General features: G+C 42.1%; 1 protein-coding gene across 1 annotated transcript in view; it reads left to right on the top strand.

Annotated features, from left to right (window-relative positions):
• The window catches only part of DNAJC5B (DnaJ heat shock protein family (Hsp40) member C5 beta), a 33,758-nt gene extending 16,071 nt beyond the window's left edge, over nucleotides 1–17,687 (top strand). Inside the window, exons 2-4 of the mRNA XM_074985446.1 lie at nucleotides 2,034–2,247; nucleotides 7,446–7,620; nucleotides 17,593–17,687. Of these exons, the coding sequence (XP_074841547.1) occupies nucleotides 2,034–2,247; nucleotides 7,446–7,620; nucleotides 17,593–17,687 (484 nt within the window). The remainder of the gene's footprint in view (nucleotides 1–2,033; nucleotides 2,248–7,445; nucleotides 7,621–17,592) is intronic.
• Nucleotides 17,688–18,451: the final 764 nt, after the last annotated feature.

Here is an 18,451-nt window from a genome sequence, read left to right as displayed (position 1 = left end):
CCCCCACCCAGTAACCTGGGAAATTTACAAGCCACAAGTGGGTGCCTCTAAGAGGCAACACTTCTCCACTCACCCAGCCCCAGTCTAGAAAAGAAACTTTTAATAAAAGAAGGGAATAACAAGGCATTCATTTGGGAAAACACCACAAAGCTCAGACACAGAAACCATGAGTATAAAGCACCCCAGGTAAGTTAAGCAGTGTCCTTTTCCCCTCAAGTACTTTAAGTCCACTAGCCCCAAAAGTCCCCTTCAGACACCCAACCTTTCATTGCAAGCCTCTCCAGTTTCTGCCCTTGATCAGAGTAGACCCAGAGTTCAGAGGTTCATCTGCAGAGCTCACTTCCAACCTATGGGGAGGGTACAGAGGCATCTTATTCCCCACCCTGATGGCCACTTGTCACACCTCTCTGCTACCACCCTGCTGGCTCTCAGTCACCACCTGCTGCCATCCACCTTTCAGCTGCAGCCTCTGGACATAGGCCTCTTAGCTATGTCTGTGCTATCCTGGAAGACTGACCCACTCAGGGTCGATCTTCTGGAGTTTGAGTTTATGCACCTGGTAAGGATGTGTGAAATCAGCCTATCGGAGGTTGGCAGTTGACCCCTGCATTGCTTGTTACTTTGAGAAGTAAGGGAGGTCGACAGGTGACACTCCCCAGTGGACCTTCCTCAGTGAAGACGGCCAGGTAAGTCGATTGTCAAAACATTGATTCTAGCCGCTCAGTTGGGTACTCAATTGCCATAGCTAGAATTGTGTATCTGCAATTGACTTACTTTCCCTAGTGTTGACATAGACAGTAACTTTCAGCTGTTTTGCTGGCTGTACAAAAACACTGTCTCAAGTGACTTTAGTTCTCAGCAGGCAGGGTGGAAACCCTGCTCTGTTGCAATCAAAATAACAAGGAGGGTGCTAATAAATCTTATTTAATCTCTGTTCTTTGAGCAATGGGAAGAACAGCTCAAACCAGTCTAGGGAGAACCTCTGGAAAGAATGTGCAAATTCTTGTCCAAAAAACCTGCTTCAAATCCACGCCCCACCCCCTTACTCTCACAAAGCTCTGACAGTTGAACCCCTACTTAGCAAAGTCCTTTCTGCTAAGCATGAGCCTCTTCCTTCAGGACAGATTAAGCACAGTCCTGCTTTTCTATATTATCTCAATAATTACTCACTGGTAACCATATTTCACTGAACCTGCATTCAGCCAAACAGTAACTGGCCAGTGCTACCATAATTTGTGGCCCAACACCAGATAAGCTGATTACAGTGAGTAAAATACCTCTCCAACAGCTCAATGTGTAGTGAATCTAAGCAAAGCAAGAAAAAACTGTATTTACATAGGCACACCCAGGGTCTCTCCTACCTTCCAGCTAGCTGTTAGGGAAGCATTTAGTCAGTCCCTACTTGCAAACAGAAAAATACCATACAAGTTCTTATACACGTTAAAAGCTTATCAGAGGTCATCCGTCAGCCTTATGGGGCAAAGTTGGGGTCTTATTTGTGTAAGGCCAATGGACCTGGGTCACTGGCAGAAGGGAATGAACCTGTGACCTTAAGGGCTAAAGCTGTGTGTGCTACCACCTTTTCTAGTCATTTGCATCAGAGCAAAATGACTACAAAATGCTCCAGACCCAAACAGCAGTGATGGCATGTGTTTCTAGTTGACTGACCTCTGCACATTCCTCGGTGCACACAACAAAATTTATTCCACCCATGGATGAAAATATTAGAGGGAACATTGCCAAACAGGAGAATAATGATCATTTTTCTTTCCAAATCTCTCCTGTTCACTCTGCTGCCCTCTTTAAAATCTGTCTTAGAAACCCACTTCTTTCTGTCATTTTTACCCCATTATGCCTAATCAGTTGCTACAGGGCCTCACACTGGCATCCTCTCCTTTAGCTGACGCTACAGTAAAGACGTAACTAACGACTCAGGCCAGACTTTCTGCTCAGAAAAAAAAACATCAACTAAAATATTTTGTAAATATTTATAGCAAAAACACTGTTTTCCTTCTCTTTCTTTCATGTAAAAGAAAATTGGCTCTGAAATATCATCCTGACAAGAATCCCGACAATCCAGCAGCTGCTGAAAAATTTAAAGAGATCAACAATGCTCACGTGATACTGACTGACCTGTCCAAGAGAAACATATATGATAAGTATGGATCTTTAGGCCTGTATGTGGCGGAACAGTTTGGGGAAGAAAATGTTAATGCATACTTCATGCTTTCAAGCTGGTGGGCAAAGGTGAGTGAATAATATAAAAGCCTCCATTTTCTTCTTTAAAAAGTATTCAGCAAGCCAGGAAATCATGCAGTCTTCTAGCCTTGTTTGGCCCAGGTCCTGCAAAGTGGTCTCTGGAAGTGTACCTTTATACACATGTGAAGTCCCATGGGAGTCCATGGAAATAGGGGTCTCTGATGGAGAATAAGTTTGAGAACTGGGGCCTTAAGTCATAGCAGCTTCATTAAACAATGGCATGTCTTGAATGATTAGAAACTGCTAAAATATAATTAAGTACCTCTCCAGAAAAGTGCTAATGAAGGATTTTTCCTTTCTCCTTTAATTTACTAAATAATTAAATACACTGCATGTCTTGTAGCGCTTAGAGACATTAATTATATTTGAAACTGGAGCTCCAGGTTAATTTTGATTTTTTTTCAGTAATGACTAAATAAAAATGACTCATTGCTCAAAAATGAGAAGGCCTACTTGTATGACAACCAGCTAATAAGTTACCGTACAAATTTAGCCGTGTTCTTTGCTATATATAGCACACAGCATACGTAAGCAATAATAATACATAACACAGTGTGTGATTATGGTGTCATATACGTGCACCTTGAGTACATTGTGAGGGGGCAGAGGAAAGGAAGTAGAAGAAGAGGTGAGAACTGTGGAGTGGAAGAAGAGAACAGGAAAGGGAGAGCATGGTACCTCAGATCAGCAAACAGAATGAGGAAAATCCCATGGTGGGTTCTGATGACATCAGACCTGTGATCATTTGGTTTATTATATAACTGTTTATTATATAAATCGACTTTAATATTTAGGCAGATATTGCAAATCTGAACACTTCAATCAGCATGTCAGTGACTGTAGCAAGCTTATGATATCACAAATGTGGAAAATCCCACACTTTGGATGTTATTCTTACCGCTATTATCAGCAACAAAATGCTGCAGTAGCAAAGAGTCCATTAGAACACATAGAAAAATGATCTCTGTGGGAACCAAATACTCTGTGCTGGGAAAAGAAATGACAGATCTGATTCAGGAAACATGGGAAACACCATTCTGCATCAGACCAGCGATCCAGCTAGCCCGGTATCCTGTCTCTAACAGTGGCCAGTGCACAGCCGGTTTGAGGGGTCTGGGAAAACACACTTTGTAGGCTACATAGACTACATAAGGTGAAAAGAGAAGCCACTCATACAAATTAATGGATCACATTTTCAAAACTGGGAGCTGAATCAGCATGGCAAAATTTGTACCCATACCAGCAAATATTGAAGATGGACCTAGGCTACATCTCTGCTCTGACTACCTAGGCCTTTACAGATGGTCCTTATTTCTCTGGTAGCAGATTTGCATTGGCTGTGGTTGCCGACTCCTGCTGCATCCTGGACTTTCTTCACTGCTGATTGCTTCTACTACTGCTACCTGCTGTATCCACCTTCCTTCTCTTTGCTCTCGGCTATCCTCAGCCTCCTTGCCCTCACCTCTGAGTGCAAGAATTCATTGGCTACAAAGGAAAAGAAGAGACACTGGTAGGTCCTATAGCTGCAGTATTGGTTGAGCCACTCCCTTGACTCAGATTATGTGAATATGGACATGGGGGTGAGAATAAGAACAGAGACAGCAGCAGCCTTGACCAACAAGTAAAGCAAAGGAGAGTGCAGGGAGCAGCTGAAGTCCAAGAGGCTGTATGAAGGCAAGGAGAGCAATTGGTGGCTTTGTTTTAGGGTGCTGCGGGGTGGAGATGTATGAGGATTTGATATGGAGCCTGTGTAAAATTCATTACATTGCACATTGCAGAAAATCCTATGAAAAATGTACAACCAAAATCTGAGACAGTTATGTACCATCCCTTCCAGATCGACCCAGGGTGGCCTCTCCATTGCCACTAAACCCGACAAAGTTTTTCAGTTTTCAGGGTATAAACAAACAGGTCAGTAAAGGCTCCGCTCTGGTTGAGTCCAACCATTTCCCCACAAGCCTAACCAAACCTTCCCTCTTCCACCACTTACACTCAATAAGCTAGGCCCTACTGTCACTGACTCTACCTCATGGCCTTATAGTGCCACTCATCACCTTAACACCTGCGTCTCAGTGTCATGTTCCCATAAAGCCAACCAAAAAACTAAGTAGTGGGCCACAGTTCTTGCTGGTTACATTGTTCCTATACTTCTCAGGACACTGACAGGCAGTAAAGCCCATCATCAAACTTACACACACTCAGAAAATACCAAGTGGCAGCACAAGTCATCAAATGTAAAAAAATGCAAATTAAAAGTGAAGTGTGAAGCAAAGATGACTCTTGAATTAAAGCTACTTACACACAAAAAAGCCTCAATTAAAATTTCATAATTTCTCTTTTTCCTCTTAAGGCCTTGTCTATATGCAGTGATTGTACCACTTCAACTGCATCAAGCTGATATCAGATAGTGATACCAGATTTGCCCGTTACCCTGGGGTATGCTCATTTATTTGCGGTTACAGGGGGTAGGGAAAGTGAATAATTCTATCCATGTGCTGCTTGTGTTATTAGTGTTCCTAAGGAGGTTCACTTCTCTCTCTCTCTCTCTCTCTCACACACACACACACACACACACAGTACCAGAGCTCATCTGAGGGGACCTGTTAATCAGCACTTACAAGCCGACATCTTGTATGTCCCTGTACTTAGCAGGCTGGGCTGCACAGCAGAGCAAAGCTTCGGCCCTTATGTGCTCTTGGACTCAGTGGCTGGGTTAAACAGCACTCTCAGCTGCCACCTGCGTATGCCACCCCAGTTCAGCACCCCCTCCCCAATCCCCACTTTTACAGAACAATCGTTCTATTAGTAACCCACTCGATGGGCAAACCCCATAGGATTTCTGGGCACCACAGGGATCTTTAGCATAGGCACAAGAAACGTCGTTTCAGAGTGAATGGGGAAGACAAAACAATATCCCTGAAGAAGAGTGAGCAAGAGAGAAAGAAAAGAGAGAGAGAAACAACGAGTTTAACAATGAAAATTACTTATTTCTGGGTAATGAATATGAGCAAACCACAGAGCTGATTATATAAGACAAGGTCAGGAGGCTATGCCGGGGGCGGGGAGAGGGAGACAGATAGACAGACGGACGGATCTCACCACTCTGTGCATCTTGTACTGATTGGGGATCCTGGGTAGGTAGCCAGGTGGTCCAGAGGGCCGGAGACAAGCAGAGCCCCCCAGCATGATCAGGCAGGAGATAATGGAGTCTCAATGGGACTTATTCAGAGTTTACCTCCAAGCATCATAACAGCTTCTTCAGCAAGGGTAGGTATCTTTGTAGAGATAGGACAGTGGTTCAAGAACAGTGGATTTGATTATGGGTATACAGAGGTGAGACAATAGAGACAGATCATGCCTGGCTATCGGTGATATTTCTTGAACAACTCACAATGCAACTAGGCAATTTCAGTATTTTGGATATCAATAGGATCCATTATTAGAACTGGTCTGATAATGACTAATTAGGGTGTGAGCAGGCCTGGGTTCATTAGCATCTGGAGCAGAGATTTCCCATCAGGCAGTGCTTCTCTGCCTTTGGTATCCCACAGTTCAGGGCAGTTCCTGCTTTGCAAAAGCTGTTCTCCATTCTGTATGCTAATGGAGATGTCTTTCTGTGCTGTCTTCAACACAGATGAGGCTGGGGGTGTTTCCTTAATCCAGTCACCCTTGTTGGTGGGATTTAGGTGTGTCTACACCTGCTAGTTTCAGTGTTTTGTCTTTTGGCTCCCACAGATGCTCCAGGTGGGGTTGGGGGTTGTCTTTCATGAGTATCACTCCCTGACTCCCGAAAAGCACAGGGCTGACAGGTGGTCATGCTGAGGTTCCCCCAAAACACAGAGCTGGTAGGTAACAATAGTGCAAGTGGTACAATTCCCTTGTGTAGACACAATTACACTAGTATAAAGGTGTTTATACTGGCATATTTTACTCCCATAAATTTAGGGAAATTTTCCAAACCATTTTAAGGAAACTTTAATGGGTATAACTGCATTCACATGTGGGACAGTGTATACAAATGTATCTATTTCAGTATAATCTCATACCGTAATCCAAATAGTTCAACCAGTACAAAATGTAAATTTTCCATGAGAGAAAATGCAGCGCTTTGAAATAACTACAGCTCAGAATAATGTCTGCCAGGCTTTTGAAAACAGCTGGAGGTATTTGTGTGTTTAATCAGGTATAGGTGTTACCAATGCCTTGAGCCCCAACACTTGCTCATGTGGATAACTTTATATGTGTGAATAATTCCATTGATTGCCAATGGAGCACAACTGCACTCATGCTAATGTAGCACCATTTAATTTACATGGTCATTTCCATACTGTTAACCTGATACCTACCCTTACATTTACCAGCCCTGCAGTGGTTTTGGAGTGGAGGTAGTAGCGGAGGAGGAAGGGGAATTTTTCCATTATTAATTCAAGTTATTATCAAGCAATTTATAGCATTAGGAATACATTGAACTATTGGTGGGAGCACTGTTCCGGAGTTAAGCTGCATGTGCTAAATCACTCTTGACAGTGGCCTTTTATCTATAATCTAAGTGCTAAATTGAGCCATCTTGATGGAAGCAAGTTTGTGCCTGAAGGCCGTAGGGTCTGCACTGAACACGGAGGCCTGATTCTCCTCTACATAGACCTGTGTAACTTCACTTGATTTATCCCAGTGTGCATGAGAGAGAAATTAAATGATTCATTTTTGCTGCTTCAGGCTTTGAAATCCTGATTTTCTTTTTTTCGCCCATGCTTGACATTATCGTCAATCTATTAATAAATAAGAATTTGCATGTAGAACAACTGCAATGAGTTGTTTTTAAGGGTGGGAGTTGCACTGCATGTGGAATTTCTGGAAGGGCTCATTGGGCACTCACAACTAGGGCCTGATTTGCAAGAGCCTGCTATACTGGGGGCATGGGAGATCCTGAACCTTTGAAAATCTGGCCTTGAATGTCACAAGGACAGAGGGTGGGAGGTGAATGCTCTGGAGATCTGGCCCATATCTGGAGTTTTGAATGGTAGCTAAATTCTTGACATTCTGGCTCTCCTTGGGTAGGGAGCACTTGCAAATCTGGCCAGAGCATTGTTGAAAACCTGATGCTATGGGACTTATATGTGTTACAAATTGTCACTAATTAAAGGAAGTTCATGTGGTAATTGGGGTTTTCCCCTTGTTCAATCTAGGCCCTGTTTGCAGTTTGTGGCCTCTTGACAGGCTGCTACTTTTGCTGCTGCATGTGCTGCTGTTTCAATTGCTGTTGTGGGCAATGTAAACCCAAACCACCAGGAGGGGAAGAACATGAGTTCTGCGTGTCTCCCGAGGATTTGGAAGAGCAGATCAAATCAGACATGGAACAAGGTACCGAGTGCAGAGATTTGCAATATAGTGCAAATATACAAAAGCATTTACAAAGCTGACAGAGCCTCTGTTAGTATAAACTGGTAATAGCTTCACTGATGTCAATGGGCTTAAATTTCAGCAAGGGAAGTTTAGGTTGAACATTAGGAAAAAAATTCCTAACTGTCAGAATGGTTAAATGCTGCAAGAAATTGCTAGGATGGTTGTAGCATCTCCATCACTGGAGATATTTCAGAACAGGTTTAGACTTACACAGCCAAGTTATTTCAAAATAACAGTTGTTATTCTAAAATAACTATCCTAGGCTGTGTGTACCCATGCCCATCCCTTTTGGAAGGGGCATGTTAATGAGGCACTTCAGAACAGGATAATGAGGTGATGACATGCATATTCAGTGCTTCATTAGCATAATGGCAGCCAGTCACATTTTGAATGTGCTGATTTCGAAACGCAGACTGGCTGTATAGATGTGGGCGTTTGAAATAAGCAGCACACTTCGAAATTCCCTTATTCCCAAAACAAATTGAGAATAAAAGAGTTTTGAAGTCTGGGGTTTATTTCAAAGTGCCCATGTCTGTTCAGCCAGTCTGCATTTTGAAAGCAGCACTTTCGATGCGCGACTGGTTGCCATTATGCTAATGAGGCGTTAAATATGCACGTCAATGCCTCATTAGCTTGTTTCAAAGTGCCTCATTAACATGCCTCTTCCAAAAGGGAAGGGCACATATCAACATGGCCCTAGTGTCTACATGATGAAACCACTATTTCAGAATAATTTGAAAATAGTGATTGGCTTATTTCAAAATTGGTAAACCTCATTGCATTAATAATAGGGCTTATTTTGAAATAGCTATTTCGAAATAGGGGCTGTGTAGACAGGGAACAGAGCCTATTTTGAAATAGGCTCTATGGCTATGTCCACATTGCAGAGATCTTTTGAAAGAAGCCCGTCCGGAAGATCTCTTCCAAAAGAACTTCTTTCAAAAGAGAGCATCCACACAGACCCTGCTCTTTCAAAAGAACAGACCAGGGATCGAAAAATCAGGCCCCAGCAGGACAGCAGTTTCGAAAAAAAGAGCCTGCAGAGTGTCTACGCATGTTTTCTTTTAAAAGAAGCTTTTGAAAGGGGGCACTCTTCCTGAAATGGGAAAGGAAGAGTGATTTTGGAAGGAGTTCCGCATTCTTTCAATTCACTTTCGAAAGAACACTTTTTGTGTGTAGACGCTCCACTGGATCTTTCGAAAGAGCCCCCTTCTTTTGAAAAATCTTTCAAAAGAACTCGCTAGTGTAGACTCAATATTTCAGGCATAGAAGCATTTAAGGCATTGAGTCTGTTCCGGTATGGCTATGGTCTGAAGAAGTGCATCTGACGCTCGAAAGCTCACCTAATAAATTATTTTGTTAGTCTTTAAAGTGCTACTTTACTGCTTTTTTGTTTTGGTAGTATATAGACTAGCACAGCTATCTCTCTGTTATTTCAAAATAAGCTCTTCTGGAACAGCTCTTCTGGAATAGCTTATTTCAAAACAAGGCTGCTGTGTAGTCATTCCCCAGGTTAGATAAATATCTAACAGGGATGATATAGATGGTATGTGGTTCTTCTGTAAGGGCCAGGGACTGGACTTGATGACCTCTTGAGGTCCCTCCCAGTCCTATGATTCTATGATGTCAGTGGAGATATCCTGACTTTTACAGCAGCAGAGCATATGGCCCTCTAAATCTTCTATAGGGCAGCTAAACCAGAAGCAAATCACAATAGAACTTCAGTTATGAACTGATTGGTCAACCGCACACTTCATTTGGATTCAGAAGTATGCAATCAGGCAGCTGCAGAGACAAAACAAAACACATACAATACAATAGTGTTAAGTGGGTGAAGTCATATGTTTATTTGACCTGCTTCTGTTAGTGAGAGCAGCAAGTTTTTGAGCTTCCATAGAGCTCTTCTTCACAAAGGAATTTATTATACACAGAGACAGGTCCCAGGACCTGTTGTGAAAGAAAGGGTATTTGCTATTTTGTTAATGGCCCACATATGCTATGTCACTCTTACATTGGATACGGCGCCTCATCTGCTGTCATCTCCAACAGAGGTATCTGAATGCCAGTAGTCCTTATTACATGACCTTTATTTATGCATATAGTTCCATTGAATTTGATGGGTCTACTCACTGGAGAAAAAGCTGCAAGATAAAGCTTATTCTTTTAAAATGCTTTGGAGCTCTTCTGATAAGGGTTATAAAAGTGGGGGGGTGGGAGTGGTTATTTAGTTTGGTTTTGTTTAAATTTCAGGCCCCTCTTTGAAACCTGGACTTACGAAATCAAAACCTATGTTTTATTCATTTCTAAAACTGGCAACCCACCTTCTGTACCTTCTCCTCTTCCCAGCCTTGCCCCCTTCCCCTCCTGTACCTACCCCCACCCTTTCCAGCCCTAAACCGAGATGTAAAAGAGGACACCTCCTTTGTAGCACCACATTCTTGCCAACTGTGGTCTGCAGTCACCTTATCTTCATTTCTCCCTTTAAAAATCCATAAAGGCCAGAGAGTCCAAAAATTCCCCTTATGTACAACACAGTCTTTACAAAGAAAACTCAGACTTTCAGAATCCCAGATTGTCATTACTGAAATACCCATTTCCCGTTTACTCAGAATGTTCGCCAATTTGCCAGTATGTTAGAAATGAATAAAACATTGATTTTGATTTTGTAAGTCCACATTTCAAAGAGGGGCCTGAAACAAATAAAAGTTTTCTAGGTCTCTTATCCCTCTTGTCGCTTTGTTGCATTTTTTCATAAATCAAAAGCAACTGTATAATTTCAGTGAGAACTATCTTTATTTTATATTAACAAAGCAACAACAACAAAAATCAAGAACAAAAGCAAGGTCTGCACATGACAGGACAATGAATGCACTTCCTCTGCATCTGAACACAAAACAGCATCTTCCCCTTCCGTTAAATTTGCACTTCAAAGAAAACAAGTGGTAACAGACACAAGCTGTAAACCCTAGTTGTATGGATGCTGGCTGAAAAGATGCAACTGAGTGGAAATGATATAGATTGGCACTGGCTTTGGCTCTTAAAACAAGTAATTTAAACTTGATTGTCCTAGACTGGGGTGGCCAATCTGTGGCTCTCAAGCCACATGCAGCTCTTTGAGCCTTTAAATACAGCTCCTCCTCAGAGCCGCAGGCCAGGGTGCTGTCCACCGCTCTGCGCACACACCCCAGCACTTGGTGGGAGAAGTGCATGGCGGCGGCTCTGGTGAGTCGCTGGCATTAAGTGAGAGTTGGGGGGTGCCTGGCTGTGGGGGAGGTGAGGGGCACAAGGTTATAGCAAGGAGCTGGAGGAACCTGGTTCTGGAGGAGGGAAAGGGGATTGGGTTACAGCAAGGGCCTGGAGGTGCCTGGCTCTCGGTGAGGGGGAGGGCACTGAGCCACGTACTATATATGTATTTTTAGATAGCTGTGCATTTCTCCCTTTATATAGATCCATTTTATATCTAGCTAGCTAACAAAACAAACAAGCCATCATGTAGCACCTTAAAGACTAACAAAATAATTTATTAGATGATGAGCTTTTTTTGGAGCAGACCCACTTCTTCAGATCTGGAGATCTGACATTTCCAGGACAGCGCTGGCACTTCTATAACATAAAAATCCCCAAAAATTTGAAATGAAAGCTGACAAATCGGAATCAGATATATCGGACTGAAAGGTGAGGGGCAAGGGAGGGGAGGAGGGAAGAGAAATACTAAGTGTCCTGCCTGAGATCACTACAGATATCAAGGAGTGGGAAGCTCTCTTTGTCTTTGTAACCCTTGGCTCTCCCCTCACTCCCACTTCAGTCCCGTGTATCTGATTTGTCAGCTTTTATTTCAATGTTCTGTGGATCTCTGTGTTGTAAACCCATCAGTGCTATACTGGAAATGGCAGATCTCCAGATTGGAAGAAGTGGGCCTGCCCCATGAAACCTCATCACCTAATAAATTATTTTGTTAGTCTGTAAAGTGCTACATAACTGCTGGTTTGTTTTGTTAGAATACAGACTATCACAGCTATCTCTCTGTTACTAGATAGATAGATCAAAATAGATATATAATGCTTGGCTCTTTGCATTCTCTCCATGTGTCTCTTTGCACTCTCTGTGGCTCTTAGTCCCTGACTGGTTGGCCACCCCATTCTAGATAGACAGGTTCAGTCTTTTCCACATGCCCATAATTCGCTTTATGTAAATTAGTTTCTAGAGAAAAGCTCCAGCAGGTGATTCAGAAAACAACAGTAAGGCTGCAGCTGCCTGCTTTGGAAGAAGAATTCATATTTTGAGCCAAATTCTTCATGGGTTGCCTGCCCTTAGTGGGATCGCTCTCTCTAGTAATTAATCTCTTTGACTCTCACTGTTCCCAGGATAAATAATGTGAGTCAAAATTTTGCTACCAAGGTTAAAAATGTAAATATTCAAACAAAGCAACCCCCACCTTCCAGTCCTATGTATCTGATTTTGATTGGTCAGCGTTTATTTCAAATTTCTAAGGTCAAAATTCAACTAAATAACTTATTGCAGTGTTTTGTACACAATAAGGCCACGTCTAGACTCGCCCCCTCCTCCCCTCTGGAATGGGCATGATAATGAGTGTATCAAAAGATGCTAATGAGCCACAGATTAAAATATATCATGCCTCATTAGCATATCTGCACCAGATCTCACTTCCAGAAGATCCCCTTCTAGAAGCAAAGCTGCCATGTAGACGGGGCTCCCTCAGGACACAGGGGTCCCTCTGAAGGACAACCCCCTTCTGGAAGACTCTTCCAGAAGCAAGATCTCGCAGGGATATGCTCATGAGGTGTGAGGTATTTTAATTCACGTGTCATTAGCTTTTTCCAGTCCGCTCATTACCATACCCCTTTCAGAAGTGGTGGGCACCTGTTGACGCAGCCTATGTGATTTCTTTTCCAAAGAGCTCAGGATGCAAAAATATACAATTCTCGGTTTACTTCATAATATCATTTTCTGAGCGCTGTGCACATTATCAGCTAAATCAACACCACACCAGCAATTCCTGTTGGCCTCAGTGGGAGCTGCTAGGTGCTGAGTAGAACAGTGTGAGAACTGAAATTTCTCTGTCACAAGAAATTCCATGGTTTTGAAAACGGTTTGGCTACGTCTACACTAGAAGCATCTGTGGACAGTAACGTCTGTCTGCAGAGTGCATCTACACACAAAAGCAGATCGACAGAGCAATCCGCTCTGTTGGCAGAGTGTGGCCAGACTGCCCTGCCCTCTGTCAACAGAACCGCTGACTGGAAGCTCTGCAAATAGGGCTGCCCAGTGAACCGTAAGTCCTCTCTGTCGACAGAAGTGTCTACACTGCACTTCTGTCGACCAAACTCTTGCTGTAGACGCTCCCTGAGTTATGTTGACAGAAGGCCGCTTCTGTTGACAAAACTCTCTAGTGTAGACACAGCCTTTGTGTTCCAAAACCAGCAAATTCTGAAATTTCTCACATTTACTTTTGATAAAATTAGAATGATTTGTTTGGATTTTGACTTTACCTTCTGTTGGTTTTGTGTACAATACATTTCTAAATGAGATATCCAAACATTCCATTGTGAGACTATGGGAATGAAATGAAATTTTGTTGTGATTGACATCTCCCCTGGAAGGCTTTCATTTTGATGAAACAATACTTTGTGATGGAAAAAAAATCCAGTCGGAAAATTTTCAAACAGCTCGTTGCTGAGCTGTTTTGAACACCTGGGTTTGTAGGGTGAATCTTTCAACCTTTGCCTCTATGAGTAGCCTCAGAAAAAGAATTAAAGAAACTTACCCATGAATGAAGTTTGCAGGACTGCCCTTTACTCTTATTACAGTCAAGAGACTGATTTCTTTTCTGCTAACAGAAGTTTGAATAAATAGAAGGCTCAGTCCTGCTTCCACTGAAATCAACTAATAGTTTTGCTGTTGACATCTATGAGAAAAGGCTTTGGACATAGATTATTGCAACATTGGATCACTATCTAAATGACTTTTATGTAACCATTATGACCTAAAGCCAACATTTTTTGAGTCAGAATCTGACATTAAACCAAAAAATAGATTTCAATGCATGCAGTAAGCATACTCTTCCAAATGCTTTGAGAAAATGAGTGGCAGAAGAGAAGGAAGTAATTATTTCATGCAGCTGGGACCTATATTCCTGCGTCGGAGGCCAGTCATTCAATGTTCTCACTCACATAAACAGCTTCTTTTAAGTCAGAGACCCAATTCTGCTCACACTGGAGACAGCATCAGACCTCCCACCAACTCTAGTGATGCTGAATGACGCACAGGTTGGCTATGTCTACACTAGAGGGTTTTATCAGCACAAAACCTGCGGAGCGTCCAGATTCCCAAGGCGTTCTGTCAACGGTTAAGTCAAGAAAACACAACCCTTTTGTCAACAGCTATATCCTGCTCCCCACACAGAATAATGCCTCTGTCAACAGATCTGTCGACAGAAAACTGGTCTGGATGTTCTGGGTGTGGGGGGCCGGGGGTGGTGCGGGCCTGTGTTGACAGGCAAGGCTTCCGAGGCATTGGGCAGCCCTGTCTGCTGTGCTTCCAGTGGACCATTTTGCCAATAGAGCAGCTGGGCAGTACGGCCACTCTCTGTCAACATAGCAGATTGCTCTTGTGATCTGCTTGGCAGTCTGGCCGTGATCTGTCGACAGAAGTGTTGTCGGAAGATATCTTGACAAACCCCTGTAAGATAGACATAGTCTTAGAATTTAGACTGCTCACGTGAGTAAGGTGTGTGAGGCAGTTGGTATATCACATTATTGTGATATTCTCCAACTGTTTGTGGGTTTTTTCCCCTCTTCGGTAAACATCATAAGAACAAAATTATACATTTTCAAACAATGTTCAATTCTACAGCAAATGTAATCAGAAAAAAAAAGGTGGGGGGGAACTGAGATGAGCTGAACTACTTTCTAAATTCATAAGCAATAAGTATTTAGCACGTCATTGTCTCCTCCGCACTCCATATGATATCAACGTAGGCGAAGAGTGAACATGAGCTATCTATAGAAAGTAATTTCAGCTGTGAATTCTGCTGCACCTCCATTCTGCAGCTCTCCACTACAAAGCTGTATTTGTATAGTTTATGATGCCCTGGGTACCCATGCTGATCAACTCCATAATAAATCCTAGAGGTGTGCACACAGCAAAATATTTGGATAAGCTGTCAGCCTGGAGAAGTGTTTGCAGATTAGTTTGAAACAATGTAGTACATTTACATGAGCGTCCCCACTCATGTAGCCATTGAGTTCCCTTACTTGAACTGAACAGTGTCTGGCTGCAAATGATTTACCTTAAAATTAAAAACTCTCCTGCACCCCAAACCCTACCAACTTACATGAAAATCCAGAAAATATTCAGTTTCTAAAAGGCCTCAAAGTGAATTTGAACTTTGTCTAATCTAAACCAGTCATGTTTTTACAAGTAATTACTTGTAAACTTTGTATAAGTGTTAAAAGTGAGAAACAAGGCCCATCTTTGACCTTGTGTCAAAATACAAATTTTTTCATACAGAGAAGCTGCTTGCAGTCCAATCACTCTTGCCTTTCACCTTGACAAAATCCAACTAGTTCCATAACCACTGAGGTGATGCCATCTGGCATGCAATTAGATGCCTGCTCTTGGTTGAGTTATACCTCTAGTTTATGTATTGTGTCTGTAATTTATCCCATTTATGGTGCATAAAAAAAAATCACAATAATATTCAGTTACTCCCAACCCCAAAGAGCCAGTTGCTTTCTTCAAGCCAGTTTCACTTTGGATCTTGCACCAAAGACTATGTTTATAGCCAGTCCTGTAGTAAATTAACTGAAGATTTATTAACTAAGAAAAAGAAATGAGAATTATTTACAAGATTAAAGCAGGTAAACACACACACACGGGTTACAGTCTTAGGTTCCAAAAAATAATTGAAGCTGCCTTACTATGCAAGCTGTATACATCCCCTAAGGATAACCCAGACTAAGTAGCAGGTGTCCCTTATTTATGCTTAGAAATGTTGTCCTCCAAAAGTCCAAGGAGCATAAAGACAAAAGTCTCTAACAAGAAGAAATGGTATCTCCCTGTCCCTGGAGTTCAAGCTAATGGTTGCACCTTCATGCACACATCCCCTCTTAATGGAGGGCTGAAGGAAGGTAATTAACAAAGACTTTGTTCTTTGATGTTTCACAATAGGCTGATTTGGTTTCAAAGAGCTTTCCTGGTGGGCAGGACCTAACATCTATTATTGGAAGCCAGTATTTTATGTTAACCAAACTTTCCTTCCTGTTGGTCTAATACAATTACCAAGAAGTAGAATGCAGTCACCTTATAATATGGGGCACAGATGTTGTACATTAGACAAATACATGCAGCACTTTTCAAGCATTTCATAAAATCTAAGCGCTAAACACATTGTTATAAACCTTGCATCTCTTTTAACAATACTAATGGTATGTCTAAACTATGCAGAAGATAGATCTGATTAGAGTCGATCCTCCAGGGTTTGATTTTGTGCAACTAGTAGGGATGCACTAAATTGAACAATATGAAGTCAGCAGTTGACCCCTGTACTCAATATGGTAAGGAATAAGGGATGTTGACAGGAGGGTTTGCTCCTGTCAACCTCCCTTTGTGAGGATGGCCAGGTAAGTCACTTGCAGATAAATCAATTCTAGCTATTCAATTGCCATAGCTAGAATTGCATATTGACAATTGACTTTAATGCCTACTGTAGACCTGGCCCAACACACAGATGACGCAGACTGGTTTCCAGCTAAGTATTCATCAGTGTTCAGTTGAGGTCTAAGGGCTTTGGCTGGACTTGGCAACAGGTCTGCCAGCATCACAGCCACTCCAGAGGCATGTGCTTAAATCAAGACATGAAAGCATCCTATTGACAGTGCCAGACGTTAAAGAGCTAGATACCGATACTTGCACCAGCTTGAAGAGCTGTGTTCGGGAGATTCACCAAAGAGGAAGCCAAAGCTATGCAGAACCTGAACACAAAAATCTGTGTGCTGACTGCAACTTTCCAAGGGCCTAACTTTTCCCCATCACAGGCCCTCTCACAAGAAAACGCAGGTGTCTTTTCTACTGATGTATTCTGAAAACAAAAACCAGAGTCCATACTGAATGACAATATACAAAATGTTAGGGATTAATCTATTTATATGAATCTTTGCACCCTCAAACTGTTCTAGGTCATAGTTCCCAAAATCCTGTTGCAAAAGCCTTACAGGGTAATTCAAAATATACTTTATCATTTCAATATAGCCTAATGGTCTTCAAAACATATATAATTTGATTTCTACTGAATATATGGCTGCTCACTACTTTTCATTCTAACCTTCACTCTTTCTTTCTCTACTATTATCTTCACATTTTTGAAGTCTAATTCAAGGCCCAGCCCAGCATACCTTATCAGGGTAGTACTTACTATAGTCAGTCTAAAGAACTCACGGTTGTGATCATTATACCCAATAGCATTTGCAGGAGCAGGCATTTAAATTATAAATGTTAGGGGCAGTGATCATAGTCTTTTTAATCTCTGTAAAGCACCCGATAAAATGATGGTTTTATAATTAATAATAAAGAAACTGAAAAAGGATTATGTAGTGTACTTGTTTATGTAACAACATATTTTCCTATGTAAGCATATGGTTAAAATTGTACATGTGCTTAGTGTAAGTATTACACTGATGACAAACACAGAATTCTGTTTAGTGTGTATACAGCCTTTTACAGCTCTGTCCTGCAGCTCTTACTCATCCAGGGTAGGATGGATTTTAGATAATAGCTTGTTTGAAAGATCATTCTCCAGTATATTAGATCTTACAATTTTTACTAAGTCATTCAATCAAGAAAGGCAGCTTGACTTTTGTATCAAATCAACAATTCTTGGAGAGTGTGTTTTTTTTCTTCTATTTGATTTAGATGGAGAAACTCCAATCATACTTCAGCCGACAAATGCAAATGAGAAAACTCAACTAATCGGAGATAGCCATCGCAGCTATCACACAGATCCATAAAGCAAGAGCAAGAATAGTTTGATTGCAGTATGCTCTCTAAGTAGGAAAGTCACAAAGAGGCTTCAGAAAAGATAATTGCAACACGCTGTAATTTTTCCCCATATTTGTATTTGATTTTTAAGTTAGGCAAAGGTAATTTGAATGTAATTTCCTGTGGATGCAGACTCTTTAACTCAGGGGGCCTTCAAATGAGCAGGCCCATCATCTGTGTTCTGCACTGAGATATTGTTAGCATACTGTTATACTGATTAGCATATTCCCCTTGAAGGAGGTTAACACTTTTGAGCTCAAGTTATTTCTTCAATGCAACACTATTCCTCTCCCTCCCCTTCCCCAGCCCCCAATTAGGCTCCCTTCCCCCACTTATGCAAAGCTTTGCCCTGATTAGGGTTTTGAGCCCAAGAAAGCAGCAGCTTTGTGCTTGTTGGACAGGGGAATGTTGTTAGTTGTCCACACACTGTTAAGGTAGAGACTGAATTTATAGTGCTATTGCTTCCCTTGAGGAGACAATGAATGTTCACCAATGGTGCAGGCAGATTGGGGCTTTTGGATGGGCGCCGATCTAGGGTGGGTGGGCAATGATAACAGGGCAGGGTAGCAGCCATTGGGGACACATTGCCCTGCTTCCAGCCCCCGGGGGTGACAGATGCTCTGGCCCAGGGCCCTGGAAAAAAGAGGGGGCTGAAAAACGGCGCACCGGGGAGTAGAGTCAGGGCATGGTGGCTTGTCCTGTTCCACCAGCCCAAAGCTTCCACTGGGGAATG

Source organism: Carettochelys insculpta, chromosome 2 (assembly GCF_033958435.1).
Source record: "Carettochelys insculpta isolate YL-2023 chromosome 2, ASM3395843v1, whole genome shotgun sequence".
NCBI classification, from domain to species: domain Eukaryota; kingdom Metazoa; phylum Chordata; order Testudines; family Carettochelyidae; genus Carettochelys; species Carettochelys insculpta.
The sequence above is the reverse complement of the archived record's forward strand: the minus strand, read 5'-3'. Positions and strand labels throughout refer to the sequence as shown.